At 39.4% G+C, this 21802-nt stretch overlaps 1 protein-coding gene across 1 annotated transcript in view; it reads left to right on the forward strand.

Annotated features, from left to right (window-relative positions):
* The window catches only part of RFX6 (regulatory factor X6), a gene marked incomplete at its 3' end in the record, with an annotated part of 39192 nt that extends 20216 nt beyond the window's left edge, over nucleotides 1-18976 (forward strand). Inside the window, exons 7-19 of the mRNA XM_081997883.1 lie at nucleotides 1738-1845; nucleotides 4185-4262; nucleotides 4356-4469; nucleotides 6527-6576; nucleotides 7345-7504; nucleotides 8920-9064; nucleotides 10333-10442; nucleotides 12455-12572; nucleotides 13662-13784; nucleotides 15183-15392; nucleotides 15918-16427; nucleotides 17427-17645; nucleotides 18810-18976. Of these exons, the coding sequence (XP_081854009.1) occupies nucleotides 1738-1845; nucleotides 4185-4262; nucleotides 4356-4469; nucleotides 6527-6576; nucleotides 7345-7504; nucleotides 8920-9064; nucleotides 10333-10442; nucleotides 12455-12572; nucleotides 13662-13784; nucleotides 15183-15392; nucleotides 15918-16427; nucleotides 17427-17645; nucleotides 18810-18976 (2112 nt within the window). The remainder of the gene's footprint in view (nucleotides 1-1737; nucleotides 1846-4184; nucleotides 4263-4355; nucleotides 4470-6526; nucleotides 6577-7344; nucleotides 7505-8919; nucleotides 9065-10332; nucleotides 10443-12454; nucleotides 12573-13661; nucleotides 13785-15182; nucleotides 15393-15917; nucleotides 16428-17426; nucleotides 17646-18809) is intronic.
* Between the last annotated feature and the right edge of the window lie 2826 nt (nucleotides 18977-21802).

A 21802-nucleotide genomic window follows, 5' to 3' on the forward strand; every position in this document is an offset into this window, starting at 1 on the left:
TGACTTAGAGCTTTATATGTATTTGAATAGTAGATAGCACAGGCAAAGTGTGTTTACATAATGTATGCTTTTGTTCCTTGCTGTCTGTTTTGGCAGACATATCACCCTATAAAAATAGGGATATATATATGGTGAATAAGTCAGTTACAGCTATAGTTTTCTGAATTCAGTATTTGAGAGAATTTCTCTTGAAACTGGCCTCCAATCTGTGAGTCAACATTTATAGCAGAATACTCCCTTTTGCATGTTTTTATGTTACACTATATACCTACTATTCCCACTTCAGTGAAATCTGACTGTATGCAAAGGGGTAGGAAAAGGTCACTTCAAGGACCATTCAAATACCTTGTGCATGGTCATAAATTCCACCCATTAGTACAAAGGGAGTCTGCACAGAAGTAGTGGATTTACTGCAGGAATATGCAGAAGGCCTGCTCAAGGCTCCGTACACTGCCTTGACATAAGGACTGGGTGGGCTAAAACAAAACAAAGGGTTTCAGCCAAATAGTCTTCTCTAGGTGTGAATGCAATCCTATGAGAATAAGTACAATTCAGTCCATAAGGACAGAATCATAGCAGAGATGTTATTGCTTCTCTTGAGGATGAGGGTTTCATCTTGATTATATCATTTGAGAGCTTAATAAGCGTAATGTGGTGTGCATTATAAATATAAGCATAGTAACATTATATCAGTACAGAATGTTACTGCTCAGCTGTACTGAGAAGTAGACTAAATCAGATTTTGTGAGAGTATTAGGTTAGGAATCTAAACAAGGGTTGATTTACCATATATTGCTTCATGGTCAGTATCCACATACACAAGGCTGCTTGTTGTTTCATCCTTCAATCCCACCTCTCCAAAGGCTGCCATCTAATAATTATTCAAGGTCTTTTCTCAGTCTGTAACTAGTACAAGTTGTGTATACGATATTTTAGATGTTACAAGCTCAAGAGGCTTAAGAGGTGAACTCTAAGAACTAAAAGGAACTCTCAAATCAGCAGAATTTAGCATAATTCAGGAGGAATTTATCTTGTCTCCAGATCAGCATTGACCGTGTCTCAAGAAAGTAGCTGGAGAACACTAAAGAGCTCAGAGTATCATTCTTACTGAGATATGAAACTGGGGCTTCATGTCAATTCTGCCACAATCAGTGAGAGCTATATAGTAAATACTTAGTTCAGAAGTGTCCATAAACCCTACATAGCATCACATCTGTAACACCATAAAATATTACCAAACTTTACGATAAACTAAAATATTAAACCAGCAAAAATCACTATTGCCGTGCCATCGGAGCAGGAAGAGAGCAGGGGAGAACGATGATATCTCCAGCACCCTAGATCCTTGCACTAGAAAGATGTATATTAAATAAAACTTTGGGTCTGCCTGAGGATATCACAGTCCATACTGTAGAGGAGAGTAGTATTGTACTTTAGTTTTTCAACATAGATTAAATTCAAAGCTTGTAGAATTCCATGAAGTAATGTGGCTCAAAGCTGCATCACTCTGAATACTGTGTTTGGTGGAGTTCAGATCTAGGAACATATCCAGTTACCTTCCTGAGCTAGAATCCAGGTTTGGATAAGCATCAATATTTTGGAAGGATTATCTGGTTATAAATATTCTGGCATGTTGAGACACTTATGAGATAATATGCAACTTTAGCATGAATTGTTGGTTTCAGTTGAATCTATATCAGCTATTTCAATGTTCCTGTTTTTTCCCTTCCATTTCAGGGTGGTTTCACTCGTAAATATTCTCTGAGTTCCAAAACTGGAACACTCCTCCCAGAGTTTCCAAGTGCTCAACACCTTTTGCTTCAAGGGTGCCTTTCTAAAGACAAGGTAAAATGTGAGCTACTCCTCTTCCGACTTACAGATCAAAAATTGCCACAGAATGTTTCTTCATATCTCAGCCTTTGAGGTATTGACATGAAAGAGCCAGAAATGTCCATAATCAAACAGAGGTGACTGATTTATAGAGGGGGAAAATCTTTACTAACACCGATTAACTGGCTTTCCACTGGAAAGGTGGTTGAATTATTTACCGATTAACTGACCTAGTATTTTACAAACTGATGGTATGTAAGACGGAGAGAGCAAAACAAATAACTGTGAGTTGTATTCATTCCAAATGCCTTTGAATTTAAGGTAAATTTTGTTCTGATTAGATCAGAAAAAATAATTCACAACAAATAATTAGATGAACTTTACTCTCTTTCATTAATTGTTTCAAAATATCCAAGGTTTGTTTTTTTTTTTTTAATTAGTAAAACCATATTCCTCAAATCAATACTCAGCATTGCTCATCCTATGGGTAACTATTCAGTTAGAAGTATCGCTGACATATGTTTTATGTCTTTGACTGCTTGCCTGTAGGTTACGACTGTGTTGTTTCTGGTCACCTTAGGGGTTGCTACATCCCTGAACTGTGCTTTTGGTACACATTGTGAACTCTCCAGTTTAATTCCAGTACAGGTCATGATGGTGGCTGTTTTGAGATATGTTGCTTTAAAGCCTTTTGTTTTATGAACCTTCCTCTTAAGTTTGTTCTGTAAAAGTAGTGAAGCCTAGGATTCCTGTTGTGAAGAGCTAAACAAAAGGAGCCATCTGTAGTACAGAGATCTTAGCTGGAAATCTTACAGTTCTTAAAGAAAGCCCAAGAACTGGTAGAATACAGTGTGCATCACCTGCTGCCGTAGTGTCCATCAGTGAAGTGACATCTCTCATACATACAACAATCTCCTAACATTTAAATCTCAAGAGCATTTGAGGTTCCTTGCAGACCCAACATAGCAGTGTAAGCCAAGCTGAATTTTACCACTTCAGCAATGAAGAAAAAGGTGCAACTCTTTTTCTCTTCATTTTTGTGTCAGTAGCATGTAATTGCTCTGATGTTGGGACCAGATGATGAGAGGGCTTGGCAGGGCTTTGCGGCTGGCTCTGGCTGGCGACAGCCTCATGGAGTAATGAGGAGACTGTAGGAAGAGAGATGAATTTCTGTGTGTCTCCCTCTCTCTTTCCTTGCTGCTCTTTCCTCATTCCTTGTTCTCTTATTTCCTGTTTTCATTCCTTACTGTCCCCTCCTTCATCTGATCTGACAAAGAGTTATTGAATCTAGCGTAGTTAGGTACTCTGTTGAAGAAAGCCCATACATGAAGTTTGACTCCTGCATTAAACTCCTAAGAAACTGCATGCAACTTAAATCTCTGGAGAGTCCATAAATGTAGCAGTCTGCACTAAAACAGATTGATAATTTCTGCATTTTCTGAAGAAAATTTACCCAAACTTTAAACTTCCATCAACCCCTTCCAAAAAATTCTTTAAACTGTTCTTGAGTTTCACCCTTTGCCAAAGATATGTAGGTACAGAAACAGCTCTGAAAGTCAGCAAGGTCCATTTTCAGAGAGGTCTTTGTGCTAAACCGATTGAAATAAGGTAGTGCTAGGTTTATTTGAAACCTGATGTTGGTTTGCTAGAGGAGATCACAAGTTGTAATGAACTTTCTGTGATTCTGGACCATCAGAATGGTTTTCCTGCTCCTTAAAATACTTTACAAAATTCTTGTTTTATAATTTGCTGCAAACTTTAAAATTTACTACCATTTTTTACAAAGTCTTGTAATAACTCTGCACAGTTATTAAAATAAGGGAGCACTCCACTCAGATAAATTAGCCTGATGAGATGAAAGGGAGTTCTGCTTTTTAAAGTTCAGTTCTTGTAAGGCAGTGATTAAACTTTGACCAAATGACTGGCAGCTATTTTCTCATTTGTCCAACTAGATGATGTTTCAGAACACTCATAGACGCCTATAGTAGCCTAATGATTAACTTGTACTACTCTTTTGGATTAATCTTTGCTTCAGAAAAGTGAATGTACTTTACCATCTGACTGGCTAATCTAGCTATTGCCTTAGTTTGATATCCACATTTTCACAGTGTATACACATTCAGATGCTACATTTCTGACAACAGCATTGAGACTTAAAGATGTTGATAAAAACTAGAGGTAAGTGACCTCGTCATCACTCTGGATATACAGACTGTCTATTTGTAAATATGCGTTGTAATACAGTTTATATTCTATATTTAAATACTAGCTACAGAAAGCTGAAACCTAGATCACTATAGCAGTAAAGGAGAGAGCTAAGAAACTCTATTTAATCTTTCTTTCTTCCAAAATAGGTAGATACTCTTATCATGATGTACAAAACACACTGTCAGTGTGTCCTTGACAATGCAATTAATGGGAACTTTGAAGAGGTAAGGTTGTTTGAACACACATTCTTAGTATATATGCACAGGGAGTAAAGAAAGCATTATTTATGTCCATGAATCTGGTTCCTACTCCTTTAGATTCAGCATTTCTTATTACATTTTTGGCAAGGAATGCCTGACCATCTTCTTCCTCTGCTTGAAAATCCCGTCATCATTGACATCTTCTGTGTTTGTGACTCAATACTGTATAAGGTAAGTTAAGCATTTAGCTATATGGGTAATCCCAACCATGTTACAGCTTGAGTAAAACCAGCATTGAAGTCAGAATAACAGGATGCCATGGCTGCTTTCTGCCTCTTACCTGTGTCAATCAGCAAGGAATCCATTGAAATCAAGAGCATAAAACTGGCTCACGTAAGAGCTGAACTCCCGCCTCAGCTCTGCTGCACACTTGGTGTGTCACTACGGGCAGCACAGCAGTGGTGAAATCCTGACCTACTTGCTTGAATGTAGCTAAAAGAAATGCTTGTGTGCTTCGCTGACAAGGTGAAGTTAAACCTGGATGAAAACTGAAGCTTTGTTTTCACTTAAAAGATTATTGCAATTTCTACCAGCAAAGGGAGTCTGTGGCAGATCAGCGAGGTGATTCTACCTGCGAATCTGCTACTCACAGGTTATGTCAGGCCATGGTTCCATGTTACAGAGCTGGAACAGTGGAGGGTTAAGATATTCCTGCCTCTGCTGCCTGCTGTGCTTCGTTTCTGTTCCTATGCTGCTGGGTGTACCAGCAAAACTGCTGCACTCTGAACAGGTTTGGGTTTAAAAAAAAAAAACTAAGGAACATTTGTTTTGCAGAGTTTTTGTACCGTATGAGTTCTTTGAGAACATGGCATCTTATGAGAATATTAGATCATATGAGATCTAGTTCACAGCATGATCACGCAAGTAGTCAAAACTAAGTGAAAGTAAGGAGTGTTGCAAGGGTAGGATTAAGCGGTAGAGCACTGGGGAAAAAATAAAGTAAAGCCACCAAAGTTTCCCAAGTTTTTAATTTGGAAAACGAGATCAGATCATTCATTAATAGCTGCAAAGTACTTTAAGTTCCTCTGATGAGACGTGCCATATAAATGGAAAAGGTTTGTCAACCTCTCTGTAAGACATTTCACAGCGACATATTAATAGGAAGAAATAACTATTGGCATAACAGTAAACACCAAGCAGTCAAGGCAAGAGAGGCTTTGAGGCTGTTCAGCACTGAGTGCCTTATTGTCATGTATTTGTCATTCTTTACTGTAAAAAAATATGGGGGAAAAATCCAGAAAAGATGAAAATATATTTTTCTTCAGAGTATATCAAGCTGTAAAGTAAGAAGAGATGTTTTAGTTAGCAGAGTGAAGTAAAGGTGATTAGCATCAGAGATCATAATTACTACCCTGGCGATGACTCATTAAGCTTCATCTACCTGTAGAGGTTATATTGTACATTGAATTTATGAGGTTTTTTCCTGATCTAAATGTGCTGTCCCAATAGATCCAATATTAACTTTATTTGTAATAAATATTTAATATGATAGAAGAAAAATACTACAGGAGCACTAAATTATAAATTAAGACAGAATTTCTGAAAAGTTCATAAATTTACTATTGTGCCTCATCTTTCTTCCTCACTATTTCTCACTTATAATCACGTTAGATATTCTTGACAGCACAGCTGCCAGAAAGAATGAGGAATTTTATTGTGTTGTTATCAAACCATTTGCATTAGTAAGTGGAAACAGATTTTTGGGATATAGGCTAACAACTTTGCCCTCCGCAATAACATTCCCCAGAAGGCATGCCAGAAGGCACAGTTTTTTGCCAAAACAGTTCCACACCACACTTAGGTATAGGGATTTGCCCTAAACTCTGAAAGCCTTCAGTGCCACATGCAGTATGGCAGATGGAAGAGTCAAGTGCCTGATAGCACTCGAGGACTTTGGAGATACTTGCGTATCTGCTTTACTGAGACATACATCTCGCTTCTACTGATTTCCCTACTGTAAAACAAGAGTGATAGCACTTTATTGTTTTACTGGCATCCTGCCATATGTTAAGAATGGGAGCTATCTAGGTATATAAATATCTCGTACGTTCCCATCTAATAGTGATGGGAGAAATGAAGGTATATAAATATCTGGACGATAGGTTGAATAGCTTTATTGTGTATAAATTTTCTGTCCTTATCACTTTGCAATCTAAGTAGTCAACACAGACATGAATGAAAAAATGAGGAGTAGAAGCTTGATATAATCTTCTGTTATCTTTTTGAAGGTCCTTACAGATGTACTTATCCCTGCAACAATGCAAGAAATGCCAGAAAGGTAGGTAATTGGTGATAATAATGCTACATTCTGTTTGTTAGACATATTCCAAGTAAATAGCAGGAATTCTATATCCTAGAGAAATTTTCTCACAATATTTATGCTCATTTTTAGAACAGTAGAGTATGTATGGAAAAATACTGTCAGCTCCAAGGACAGATATAGAACAGCCTTAAAATATTACACAGTATTTTAATGTCCCATTTGACTGGCTTGTTGGATATTTTGAAATAAGTTTCTTCTATACGAAAGTCCTAGAAGATCAAAAAAGAAACAAATGTACTTGTGTTGTTTAAGGAAAAATAATAGTTAACATTTTTCAAAATACTTTTCAGGTTTGTATCCTATGCATCACCATAATATCTAAGCATTTTCTCAGCAAGACATTAATAAAAGGATTACTATAAGTTGCCTTTGAATTTTCTCATCTTTCCTTTCCCTTGAAGGGCATCTTGTTTGGCGTTTTATGTCTGACTAAGGTCTTTCACTTCAGATACCTGTAGTGGTTCTTGAATTTCTTATGGTTTATTCTTAAAGCTAGTATTTTTCAACCTGTTTCAGTTGGCAGATGACTTACAATTTTTCTCAGAGGCGGTACAGATCAATATATAGTCAATTTTACCCTTTTGGTGATTGGTCGTTTCTTTTTGGTGAGTAATTCACAGATATGTCCAGGAGTCTGTTAATCATAGATTGAAACTCAACTATTTAAACTAACGCAAGACAATTTTTATTGATGTTTCTCTAAACCACATTTTTTCCCTATAGTTTACTGGCGGATATAAGAAATTTTGCAAAAAACTGGGAACAGTGGGTTGTTTCCTCTCTGGAAAATCTACCAGAAAACCTGTCAGATAAGAAACTGCCTATTGCACGAAGATTTGTTTCCTCCCTGAAACGACAGACATCATTCCTACACCTAGCACAGGTAAACAGAGTAAGACCATACCCCCAAAAAATTGTCAATTACGTTCAGTGCACCTTGCTGGCTATGAGATATAATGCCTTATTTTTTCAAGGTTCAACTTCAGCCATGGAAGACTTGCATCTCATAGGTTTAACCATGCATGAAGGAAGTAGTCGTAAACAGATCTGACCAAAACTTCAAGCTTTTGTAGTAGAAAAGACAGCAAAGACCATGGTTATAATGAACTACTATCATGGGAACTTTTGGCAATCAAATGAAGTGGAATATATAGGTATTTGTTTTAGTTCCAAATTGGAAAATATCAGATGATCCTTCTTGCCTAACAAAGGTTCGCTGTCTTGTCCATGGTGACCTTTAGTCAGCTTATTTCTTTTAGATTTTTGACTGAAAGAAGAACATGTGAGTGACAGGTAGCTGAGGGCTCCAAGGCTGTGTTGGCAGGATACAGGCATCTGCAATTAGGAGGCACCTCTGTGTGATGGTTTGGTAGATTATACAAAAGGATACAATGCCTTTTGGGGAACGTAAGTGCTAACAGCTTGGGCTTTAAGGTGGTAGTCCTCATGGAGAACTGTAGATGCACCATATATTCATCTTGACTTAGTTTTCTCTTTCATAAATATTAAGACAGAAGTAGCACGTGGGTGACATCGTGAAGATGATCTGATAGGAAGGCACATTAGAAGAGCATTAGAAGTCTAATGGAAGGGAAACATTGTCTCATCTGATCTACGAAAAACCCAGCCATGATAAGAAAATTAAACAGAACGTGATTCTTCTCTGAGGAGTTATTCAGGTGATCCCCAAGTGTGGGTCTGTGCTGGTTTTGGCTGGGATAGAGTTAATTTTCTTCATAGTAGCTAGCATGGGGCTATGTTTCATATTTGTGTTGGAAATAGTGTTGATAATACAGGGATGTTTTAGTTATTGCTGAGCAGTGCTTACACAGAGTCAAGGCCTTTTCCACTCCTCACACTGCCCTGCCAGCGAGTAGGCTGGGGGTGCACAAGAAGTTGGGAGAGGACACAGCTGGCCCAGCTGACCAAAGGGATAGTCCATGCCATATGACATCATGCTCAGCAATAAAACTAGGAGGGAGGTTGGCTGGGGGGCCGCTGCTCAGGGACTGGCTGGACATCGGTCAGTTGGTGGTGAGCAACTGTTTTCATTTGCATCACTTGTCTTTCTTGGGTTGTATTTTCCACTCTGTTATTTTTTCCCGTTTCCTTACTACTTCTTTTTTAATTATTAAACTTTTTATCTCAACCCTCAAGTTTTTTTGCTTTTACATTTCCAATTCTCTCCCCCATCCTACCGGAGGGTGGGGAGTGAGTGAGTGGCTGTGTGGTGCTTAGTTGCTGGCTGGGGTTAAGCCACGACAGGGTCTCAGCATTTTACCTTGCCTTCTCTTCCAGATTGCTCGGCCAGCCCTTTTTGACCAGCATGTGGTGAACTCCATGGTGTCGGACATTGAAAAAGTTGATTTGAATAGTATTGGCTCTCAGGCACTCCTTGCAGTCTCAGGGAGCACAGAGTCTGATGGGGAAGTCTACAGTGAATGTAAGTCCATGGTGATATTTTTGTATCATTAAAAGTTGCTCACTCTTTCCATGCCACGTTAGTCTGCTTGGGGATGGACTGAGAAAAGGCACATGTAGACACTACATTCTTTAATCTATCTCAGTGTTAACTTCGGTAGCTTTAGAAAACCAATTGTTTGCCCTAGCATGTACTACAAGAACAGAAGCTTGCGCTGGGAAATCATCCCAGCTATATGACTAAATGGTTATTGAAAAAATCATTTACCTGACAGTTGCTAAGTTTAATAAAAACTCTTTTGAAGTTTTGTCCTAATCATATGGGGATATTAGCACAGATCAATTCTTGAAAGAAGTCGCAAAAATTCCATATCATGGCCTAATTTAATGGATATTTGACCTAGTTTACCTATTTTTTGGTAAGAGAGTTTTTTTTCCTGAAAGTTGACCTTTAAGAAATACATCATTTTCTATAAAGTGTAACAGCTGTTTTCATACACAGAATACAGTGGAGTAAAGTACAAATTTTGGGGGTGTTAGTTTTCATATGCATACCTGTTGTTGAAAAAAGATACAACCATTTTCTCATTAAAAAGATAACTTTTGTAGTAGGAATCATGTTGATCAGAGGTTGGAGAGCTGAAAGGAGAGCAATAGCGATGTGTTGTCTTCTGAATATTGTTACTTTGATCATCAAAGTTTGTCCTCTTTAATGGTTCACAATCCTGTTCACATTTTCATTTGAGTTGCCCATTGCCTACTTTTTGTGTAATTGTTTTCTATTTTGTTCTTTGTCTTCTTTCACACTGATTAAAAAAAGAAAAGGACAAGAGAAATAACTGGTCATTCAGGCACTTTTTCAAAAATTGGAACTGGGGAAATTAGCTCTACATTATATTGTAAACAACTTGTAAGATATAAGGGAAACCTAGGACAGTATACAAGTCTGCCACATTACAGATAAAGCTTTAGTATGAAACTTAGTAGTAGAAAACTTTTCAAGGCTGAGTCTTAAAATTAATGGAAAATAGCAGAAATTTTTTTTTGCTTTTATTTTCTTGTAAAACTTCATTGTCTTACAACATGTGTCATTGTAATGCTTAAGTAGTTAAAATATATATGTGTGATGGATGTGCATCTGCTTGCTTTGCTGGGGAATTGGTCATTTCTTCACTGCTCTAATTCTTTGCTTTTCCTTTCCATGCTACAATACTGTCATATGGCTGGTGAGTGGCTTTTTCTCACGTTCAGAATAGCGTGCAATGATTTGTTCTCCTTTTTACATGGTAGATGACTCTATTACAGTGTTCCAAGAACTGAAGGACCTTCTAAAGAAGAATGCCACTGTGGAATCATTTATTGAATGGTTGGATACTGTGGTTGAGCAAAGGGTTATCAAGGTACCTTTCAAACGTTCTGCCTGACTCAAGACCAAATCCTATTCCCTTTATTCCTTACACAGTCCCTTACTTATGCAGTCCCATTGCTTTCCCACATGGGATTCTCATCTCTGCTCCCATCTCCTTATAGTGACAGGGGAGTTCTTCATTTGGTTTGAAAGGTTCCAGTGCCGTTAGTTCTAATTAATCATGTTCAGTGCTGTGTGTGGCAAACTAAGAAGTATCTTAACTAAAACATTAAAGTCAGCACTGCCATAAACTGTACATGAAAGAAACCCATCCACCTTATCTGTGCATGCAGAATCACAGGGGTATTGCCCAGTGAGTAAGGTGAATGGAAGTTGCTCCTTGGGGAAGCAATTCTTTCTTTCATGGTATTCGGATAGTACTGTATGTGGTATAAGTTAATCTAGCAGATGGATTCAGAAGTAGCTAACCTGTAGAAGGATTTCTACAGACCAGGATGGAAGATACAGTTTTGTAGCTTTATAAGGTGCTTAACTCAGTAATTGATGGTTTTGATGGGATTTTTTCCCCCTGATTTACAAGATGCTTTATAATCATAAGTATTTAATATCCATGTAATTATACAAGAATGATTACACTATAGTTCAGAAAAAAATAATTGAGTTCTGAGTTATAGCTCAAGTAAGAAATATTTACCCAATTTGTGACTCTAATGAATGCAAACTAGCAGAATAAAATGTTGCACATTGCTGACTAGTACCTAAACAGTGGTCTTCTTATCAGGTCATGTTCTGTCTGGAAATGCAATATCTTACCCATCATTTTAGGAAGCATCTTGTTATGAATGGATGCAAGAGGAGGAGACAATGCAGTTAGCTTTGACTGGCTTGCAGAAGAGTGACTGTCACTTACAGAATAACCATGGGCATGCCATTTTTCCTTTCTTCACCTGTTTTCCCAAATTTCTGTGGGGACAGTGATAATTTCTTTCTTTTTAAAGCACTCTGAGGTTCCTAACATTTGCTGTCATATCTGAGCAACACAGTGAGGAGCTTTGGATGATTCAGGGCAGCAGAGCCAAAGCAAGTCCTCATACACACTTACCTAGCCACAAAACTCCCACTGAAGCCGAATAATCAATCACAACTTGTTTTAGAATGAATGGTTATGGTCTAAAATTGATTCCACAATTTCAGAAGACAATTCCTGATAAACAAGCCAGGCAGAAAAGGTGAAGCACTCTCCTACTTACTATGTGATACTGTATTATTAAAGTTAACAGGTATGTTTCCTAGCATTGCTCTCCTGTAGTTAGTGGTAAGAAATACCTACAAGTCCTGATATGCAGCTAGGTCAACTAAGTAGAAGCTAATAATTTACAGAACATGTAATCCTTCCATTGGTGTCTGCCTTCTGTTCACGCTAAAGTGTGGTTGCTGTCAAACGCACTCAACAGCTTCTTTCTGCTTGCTGTTTGACAAAACAACAGGGCATACGTTACCAGATGAACAAATTGCTGCCAGAGCAAAGTGACAGTATGAAATGAGCAGTGTTGAAAGCGTCCATGTTACAATAGTAAACATACCATTTGGTAAGGGAAAACCTGTCCCGTATTATACAGATTACATTAAAGTACAAAGACTAGTTTCAGTTCCCTGTTTATGTGGAATAAAATAGTGCCAGAAGGTGAGTTTTATTTCTTTCTGCCTCGTACACCTGGATATTTACAGAATAATTTGGTACCTTTAATACTAGAATATGACCTAATGTGTATACCTTCAGGGCACAGCAGAGTCCAAGCAGTAAGCAGTTTGCTTTACCTAACGTCGTCAGAGCTCTACTCTGGTTGCACTTGCTGCTCTTCTTTGTCACTTTAGCTCACACATTCTGAAGACAGTTTGAATCAGGCAGCTTGATCCACGCTGCCACATCAGCCTGAGTCAAGGAGTCTTTGAACTCTCAAGCATATTCAGTTCTTCTTTCTTTTCTTCTGTGTGCAGAAAGTAAGTTAGCATACTTAACAGTATTTTACTATTCATTTCCAGGCAAGCAAGCAAAATGGGAGGTCATTAAAGAAGAGAGCTCAAGACTTCCTTCTCAAGTGGAGTTTTTTTGGTGCTCGAGTGATGCATAACCTAACTCTAAACAACGCGTCAAGTTTTGGTACCTGGGCTTTGTAAAAACACTTACATTTTGGACATACGTGCTAGCACTTACCAGCTTTCCACCATTTCCTCAGCAGAGGAACTTGTCCTAGTCTAAAGATTCTTTGATCAAAGCCACAAATGCTATGTGAAATGTTTTTCAAACTAACATTTCACAGTAAATGCTAGCAATATTTTGTGTCACATGTTCATTTTTCAAAGGTATTTTTCTTTTGAATTGCTGTTCGGTATTACATTGCCGTTTAAGAGCTAGAAGCTCTGTTTGTTTTGATATGGCAACGGGACTGTAACTGCATATCTCATTATAGGAGACAGAAGATTTAAATTACTAGTTTTACATGTGGATCAGTTTGGTAAAAAATTACTGCTGTATAGCAGTTCTTGTGCATGGTATGTTTTCATAAAAGCAAAAAGAATTTGTCAGGTCACCACTTGTTTAATTCTGGAATCAGCATACAGTCAATTCAACAGTGTTTGTGGCTTTTAAAAATTAAGGGTCACGTGCCCATCTTTAGAAATGTTTACATTTTGGGGGGACTCTCAGAAAGAACCTTTTATAAAATAGAAGGTGGTAGAGCAAGTGAAACTCACTTTAAATCTAGTACATAATTTCCTAAATTTAGCTGTAGGTATGTTGTTATCTAAAATTCAAAGGGTATTTGAAAAGGCTGTAAGGAGACACAAGTTTTTAATGTGATATATCCTTGAAATAAGGTCAAAGACTTCACCAGTTATTGTCTGGTTATTTAGCACAAGGCAAACAGAAATAGAGCAGAGGCATTCTAGCAGACTTCAGCCTTATCTAGCTCCACTGTGTGCCCTCTTCAAGTATAAAGCATGTCTCACTTTCATCAGTATTTTTCTTTGATGTAATTAGTGGTCAAATAGCCTACAGGACAGTAAACAATTGAGCTAGGTGGGCCAGTGCAAAGAGAGATTAGAGCAAGAAGTTAGGCACTATTCCTTGTTGGTCTTGCCAGGTCATTTAAAGTCCACAATTATTTGTTTGTTTCACTCGCTTCTTGTAGAGTGGTGAGAGATGGTCACAAAGATAACTCCGCTACTCTCTCTCTTTCTCCTCCAAAAGGTTCTTTTCATTTGATCCGCATGCTCCTAGATGAGTACATCCTGCTTGCCATGGAGACACAGTTCAACAATGACAAAGAACAAGAACTCCAGAATCTCCTGGACAAATACATGAAGAATTTAGGTAACTAGAGCTTGGTTCTTTTGAATGTACTCCTGTATTTTTACAAATCAACATATTTGTTTAACTTTGAACAGAACAGGCTTACCATCTTCTCCTGAAGATATAGTTATATACAACATTGTCAAATTCACCATAGTGAATTGTGATGATTCACACAGCAATTCATTCCCACCTTCCTACCATAGTTCACTTAATAGCATGTTGTGGGAATGTGAATACACTGGATCACTGAAATGATCTTGGATGCAACAAACACTTGTAGGTACATGTGAAGCGTCACAAGCTGAAGTGTGAAAAGAGGTATAAGTAGCACAAAGGACAGGAATTTCCAATCCGGTTTTTCTACCAAAGCTGAAATATGTAATTGCACCTTGAACAAGGAATGTATTAAAAGTTACCAAAATGCAAATATCCCTGCAGAGTTGAAACACTGGAGCCCTATTTAGCATCTAGCTGAAGTATTACTATGTGGAAGAGAAACCAAATGAATTTAAAACAGTATCCTTAACATTTCCCATCTACCAGGCTCTTTCAAGGTTAGACAGTTTGAAGTCTAGGTCTGTTGCTATAAAATGAATGAAGATTGATTTGGATCAAATTCTGGTCCAAGTTAATCCCTGAAAATCCAGTGAAACTCGACTGGGTTCTGCTGAATTATTTTTTATTAACATTAGCAACAGCAATCAATCTTTATTGTTTTGGTGGTTGTTCCTCTAAATCTGCTCTTTGCTGCCGGAAACTTGCATAGAGTTTGTCTGACAGTAGATGCTGTGCTGCTTCTTTTAATTCAGCCTTCAGGAAAAAAACTTTTCCTATATAGCAGTTGCCTTATCCTTGGATACTTAGGTGAAGTACTTGAAACCATAAGGTAAAGTCATGGTTTCCACTGAAGGATAGCAAAATTTCCACTGACTTTATCAATAGTCTGCAGAAAACTGAAGAACTACTGAGTATAACAAATGCTTTTCTCTAGATATCAGTATGAAAACAGAGTTCAAGCATTCTAAAATTCCCAATGTTAATTCTTTAGGATGAAGTGTCATGAGCCTGATTCACTCTTAGTGCAATTTATTTGACTTCATTGCTGACATTTACTTCAAGGGAATAAATCTGATTCATACTTTCACTATGATGGCTTCAGTAAAGAGCTGATACTCCGTGATGTAGATCTGTGGTCAGGGAATATGATACAAACAGTTCCACTGGGATGATCAAGACTAGAGCGGTATTTGTATTCATTGGCTACATGCAAAATATGGAGGCTTCAGTGGGTTTTAAAATAAGCAACCAAAGACACGGACAAATCAGGCAGCTCATATGCTGTCTATATACTAGTAGTGAATTTATGTGCAATGAGCATACATAACACCCACCAAGAGTTTTCACTTACTCTTCCAGATGCAAGTAAAGCCACCTTTACCGCATCACCAAGCTCTTGCTTCCTAGCAAATCGTAACAAAACTGCTCCTCTGCCCAGTGACACTTCAGTCAAAAATGAGTGTCTAGCAGAGCAAACCTACGTGTCCTTGTCAGCTAGCCAGCCCAGCAGTGTACCTTCTGGTCTGAACCCTTTCGCCACAGGAGACAGTGAGAATATGCAGCTGACAGGTATGTATCTGTTCCTCTGGCTTCTCCTTCTCTTCTTTGCTTTCAGTCCACAGAAACACGTTGCTGTAGGAGAAGCAATGACCATAGGCATTTGTAAAGACACCTAGTAAATAGCATTTCACGAGCTCACCCTCTGTGCTGATTTACAGAAGGCAGCAATTGTAGAGCCCTGCCAGTAATAGATACTCTTGGAACAATGGTAAAACTGTCCTATACGTCTTGGCTTGGTGAGGTTCTTGTGAGAGAATGAACAGTAACACCTGAATCACACGAGGTTCGTAACTGCTGGAATTTCCCACTGAATGTGGCAGCCTCCAAGCTGGAGAATGACAGTGGGAAGCTTTGTAGCCTGAAGCCATGGATTAAAGAACCTCTGCTCTATAGATAGAGGCCAGTGCATATCCTTTGTAAAGGTTTCAGATGGTAATGTACCCTTCACTAGAGGGTTAGTGTCTTAACAGATCCGCTCTATTCAGCAGTACTGCAGTATGAACACTAATCACAGCTAATGCTTATTTATTTCAGGTCAGATGGAGCTGTCCCAAAGCACTGGCCACATGATGACTCCACCCATTTCACCAGCCATGGTCAGCCGAGGAAGTGTTATCAACCAGGGGCCAATGGCTGTGAGACCTCCAAGTGTATGTCCGGTGTTATCCACGCATTCACAGTGCTCTTCCTACTCAGAACCCCTTTATCAGACTTTGTCACAAACTAATCAGAATTACTATGGAAACAATTCCAATTACCAGGCTATGTTCAGAACTCAGACCCATTCCACTTCAGGAGTTTACCACCACAGAGCAGAGCAGAGCGGATTCAATACCTTGAGTGAACAGCAGTTCTCCAGAGACTACTTCAGCAACAGTTGTGCTGTGTCTCCATACAATGCCAGATCTCCTTCCAGCTATGGTCCCTCATCCATGTCTCAGGACACACACAATATGCAGTTTCTGAATACTGGGAGTTTCAATTTCTTGAGCAACTCAGTGTCTACATGCCCAGGAGCAGCATATCCCACTAATGCTTCCAACGGTATTAGTATATATTTTCTTTTTCCCTTCTGTTTCTCTTTCCTTGCTGGAGTAAAACACTTTTTCTCTGCTTTTTTCTATGTAAGGTGTTTTTCAGCTCTTGTTCCTACCTTCCAGTTTTCCACTTCTCTGATGACACACAGAAATTGTAAAGTAGCTTAACAAGCTACTTAAGGATTTATTTTCCTCTGGTGAATCCTCAGTTGACCTCAAATGCATCTGCCTCATCTATGCTAGTCTTCCTTTGGCACCATTGCTATGTCTCGCACAAAGGAAACAAAACCAGGATGACCTTGTGATTTAACAATCTCTTGAAAAGCCCTCAAAACATCTACTATGAAATAGAGCAGGCATAAGATAGCTTACCTCTGGGATCAGCATAATGGACCATTCTAGTCACAGGTCAGGATGGTGAAATGAAGTATAAAAATGTGCATTAGCATTAGTTTGAGACTTTGGCCCTAGTATTTCTTATACTTCAAACATAAAGTTATTGCCACAATCTGCTTCAGAGGTATAGTCAGCAAAAACACTTCCCTCTTCTGGAGGAAAGATACAGTGGAAATGTTGCTTTTATACGGATTTCTGTATGCAGTAAGTTTGTATTACCATGCAGATTTTCTTTTCAGGTATACTTTCCTTGATGGTGAGCTTCAGAAGGGAGCACTGAACTGTGGATAGGAGTTCCCATAGTGTCTCTTATGGCCACTGATTGCAGGCTACTGTTTGATTCTGAACTTAGAATGGAAGGGCGACTCTGTACTGAAGGCATGACTGACCTCTTAGGATCTTCTTGCTCCCTTGTTACCACCCCTTTTTTTGGGTCAGTCACTGCATGTGTTACTAATGTTACTAGGCTGTATGTGTACATAAATAATCTTATTCTCAAGGGACTCAGCCAGTAACAATTAGCTTTTGTCCCAGCTTATCACAGGCTCCTACCCTACCTTTCTCTTCAACAGTAGTTTCACTCTGCTTTTTTCCAATCTCCTGTCAATAGGATATTATGGAAACAATATAAATTATCCAGAATCTCACAGACTTGGAACAATGGTGGATCAACATGTTTCTGTAATCAGCAGTGTAAGCAGCATTCGATCATTGTCGTCATACAATGATATACATGATCCACTGAATATCTTGGATGACAGTGGAAGAAAACAAACAGGCTCATACTACACAGAGTCCTCACCTTCAATTGTCCGTCGCGCTCCTATGCGTAAGTAGCCAGCGACCGAGTAAGAGCTATGAACTTTTTAGCACCCTAATAAGTGCTGAGTATTAAACTGTAGCTCAGATATATAGTATCAGAGATGCAATATAAAGATAAAATAGCTCAGCACCTAGGATGTATCATAAGATGTGTTTTCCTTAAAATTGCAGGACAGTGGGTTTAATAACTCTTCACTCCCATAAGGTAGACTATGATCCATTGTCCATGAGGAATGGAGTGACTGGCCTGAATTGCAGAAAAATCCATATTAGGAAACACTTTAACTATTAAGTGAGCTAATAACAAACTGGGCTCTTCTAAGGGCTCTTAAGGATCCTCACTGCCAAACAGACCAAATCAACCCTGGGTCAGGGATGCCTAGATATATACTTCCTGTGGTGTAGCCCCTTCCTGTCTTGTGCTTCAAGAACTGTGTGTATTACGCAAAGCTCCCATTGACAGTGAATTTTAGGAGAAATTACCTAACCTCAAAGGGTTTGTTTTGGTATATGGAGTAAACAAATGGCAGCTGAGTTTGGTCTCACATTCCAGAAAGGGTTGCATGGAAGATATAAACTAGGGCACTGTTTGCTTCTCTACAAGTTTTCCTCTTCCTACTACTTACCCGTTAACCTTGAACAGAAGATCAGACATTACTTGCCTCATTAAGGGTCTGCAAGAATTCAGTGCTCATTTCTTTAAAGGATGCTAAAGAAGGGGGTGAAAAATCCAACACCACCGCACAGGGACTGTGCCCATCAATTATCTTCTATGTTGATATGTGCCAGGTGGTGGCAGTGGTACCACCAGTGCATATGGACCCGAAACGTGTAAGATATGGAAGGATGAGCATAGTGCACATAAACAGCTTTGCACAATTTTTGTAGAAGATGGCTCATATGCAAGCTGTAAACTTCAGGTCTGTAGCTGGATTTTTAGCAGAGTTCACTTATACATGAGTTTTGACTTATTCCCTGATGGTGTGAGGAGCCACTGAAGAAAAGTTATAGAAGTATAAGTAAATTGAATGAGGTATAGAACTGTTGACATTTCTGTCCTTCAGATGGTGTGCCTAGTAGATAAGTATTTCCATCAGATGAAATTGGATTGTGGTTTTTGTTAAATTCAATAGATAGAAAATGCAATGATGTTAACCTTTCTTTCCCACAGCTTCAAGCATGCAAACCACATCTTCTTCCCAGTGTATGTATGGAACATCTAGTCAGTTCCCTTCTCAGGAAAATCTGGAGTCCCATGGCCCATCAAGCAGAGATTTGGTGTCATCTTTACCGCCAATCAACACTGTCTTCATGGGAGCAGCTGCTGGAGGAACCTGAACTGGGAAAGACATGTCAGTGCCTTAAGCTTACTTTCCAAATCCAGACATTAAGGCTATGATGACAATCCCCTTCAAGTTGGTGGGATAGAAAAGTATTACATATAGGTGTTAAAGGAGCCATTTTAGAGATATTAGCAGTCCTCCACATGAAAAAATACTGGGTCCTACTTATGAATCACTCGGGATTGTTCTCGCCATTACAGCTTTTCAATCAGAAATTCAGGGCGAGCAGAAAGAACCAGTGATTCTTGCAAGCAAGACTAAGTTGTAAAGAAATTATTACATCTATTCCTAATTTATTAAAAATGCTATTTTAGTCTTTCACTTATATCTTTTTGTATAAAAATGTTTATTTAATGCCTGTGTTGCTCATTATTTATTAGGATCACAGAGTAACTGTTTACTTTCTCTTATTTGACAGATTGTCAAATGTATGCATCCTACCTCCTATGGAAATGTTTACAAGGTCAATTTTTACTGTTTTAAATGAAACTAAGCCAAATTCTTAAGTTTTTTACTGTTGTGCTCTGGAAAGTCAATTTCAAATGTTTAGTGCCTACTTGTGTAAGTGAAAGTCCTCAGGAAATAAATAAAACATATTGTGGGGAATTTTTTTCTTTTAAAATAAACCACTTTCTCTTAAAATAAAACCAACAAAACAGCAAATATCATAAGCCAGCTAATTGCAGTAGCGTGCTACTGTAGCTGGGAAACTTAAACAAATGTAAGTATGCCACAAAATGTCATGGGATTTCAAAACTACTTGTGATATGAGACCAAAATATTTACTGGTGGAAATCCCCAAAAAGATGTCCATCAGCTTTCATGGATTTGGGGCAACTGTGTATAGTGAAGACAAAAGCAGTAAAGATGATTAAAAAATATTTCAACTCTCCAGAACAGCTATTTTAATAAAAAAATACTTTACAAGTGCCATGATATTCTGTATACCATCAAGCATTTACATATGTTTCTGGAGAAGCCAGGTGAAGGATATTCATTGATGGTAGAGAATAGATGAGAACAGACTTACCAAACAAGCTTCTTGCTACATGTTCACGAAATCATAGAATCATAGAACAGTTTGGGTTGGAAGGAACCTTTAAAGATCATCTAGTCCAACCCCCCTGCAATGAGCAGGGACATCTTCCACTACATCAGGTTGCTCAGAGCCCCATCCAACCTGACCTTGAATGTTTCCAGGGATGGTGCACCTACCATCTCTCTGGGCAACATGTGCCAGGGTTTCACCACCCTCATTGCAAAAAATTTCTTCCTTATATCTAGTCGAAATCTGCCCTCATTTAGTTGAAAACCATTACCCCTTGTCCTATCGTAACAGACTCTGCTAAAAAGTCTGTCCCCATCTTTCCAAGATCTCCCCGGAGCCTTCTCTCCTCCAGGCTGAACAACCCCAACTGTCTCAGCCTGTCGTCATAGGAGAAGTGTTCCAGCCCTCTGATCATTTTTGTAGCCCTCCTCTGGACCCTCTCCAACAGCTCTATGCCTATCCTGTGCTGAGGGCTCCAGAGCTGGATGCAGGACTCCAGATGGGGTCTCAGCAGAGCAGAGCAGAGGGGCAGAATCACCTCCCTCAACCTGCTGGCCACGCTTCTTGTGATGAAGCCCAGGACATGGTTGGCCTTCTGGGCTGCGAGTGCACATTGCCAGCTCATGTCCAGCTCTTCATCCACTAGTACCCCCAAGTCCTTCTCAGCAGGGCTGCTCTCAATTCCTTCATCCCCCAGCCTGTATTGATACTGGGGGTTGCCCTGACTGCACCCTGCACTTGGCCTTGTTGAACCTCATGAGGTTCACACGGGCCCATTCCTTGAGCTTGTCGAGGTCCCTCTGGATGGCATCCTGTTCCTCAGGCATGTCAACCGCACCACTCAGCTTGGTGTCAGCTGCAAACCTGCTGAGGGTGTACTCGATCCCACTATGCCCTTGATCAAGGTATTAAAGAGTACTGGTCCCAATACAGACCCCTGAGGGACACTGCTCATCACCAATCTCCATCTGGACATTGAGCCATTGACCACTACTGTCTGGATGCGAGCATCCAACCAGTTCCTCATCCTCCCAACAGTCCTCCCATCAACACCATCTCTCTCCAATTCAGAGAGAAGGATGTTGTGGAGGACCATGCCAAAGGCCTTTCAGAAGTCCTGGTAGACGACATCAGTAGCTCTTCCTTTGTCCACTGATGTGGTCACTCCATCATAGAAGGCCACTAGGTTGGTCAGGCAGGACTTGCCCTTGGTGAAGCCTATGCTGGCTGCTTTGAATCACCTCCCTGTCCTCCATGTGCCTTAGCATAGCTTCTAGGAGGATCTGTTCCATATATCTTCCCAGACACAGTGGTGAGGCTGATGGGTTGGTAGTTCCCAGGGTCCTCCTTGCTACCTTTTTTTAAATGGGTGCAATGTTTCCCTTTTTCCAGTCTCCAGGGACTTCACCTGACTGCCAGGACTTTTCAGATATCATGGAGAGTGGCTTGGCAACTACATCAGCTAATTCCCTCAGGACTCTGGGATGCATCTCGTTAGGTCCCATAGACTTATATGTGTTCAGGTTCCTCAGGTGGTCATGAACCTGATTTTCACTTACAGTGGGAGGGACTTTGCCCCTCCAGTCACCATATTGCAGTCCATCGCCTCAAGAGGTGCGGGAAGAGACACTGCTAGTGAAGACTGAGGCAAAGAAGTCATTGAGTACCTCAGCCTTCTCCTCATCCATTGTTACCAGTCTGCCAGTCTTGCTCATCAAGGGGAGTACTCTTTCTTTGATCTTCCTTTTCTGGCTGAAAACCTATAGAAGCCCT

Source organism: Phaethon aethereus, assembly GCF_964289735.1.
Source record: "Phaethon aethereus genome assembly, chromosome: 3".
NCBI classification, from domain to species: domain Eukaryota; kingdom Metazoa; phylum Chordata; class Aves; order Phaethontiformes; family Phaethontidae; genus Phaethon; species Phaethon aethereus.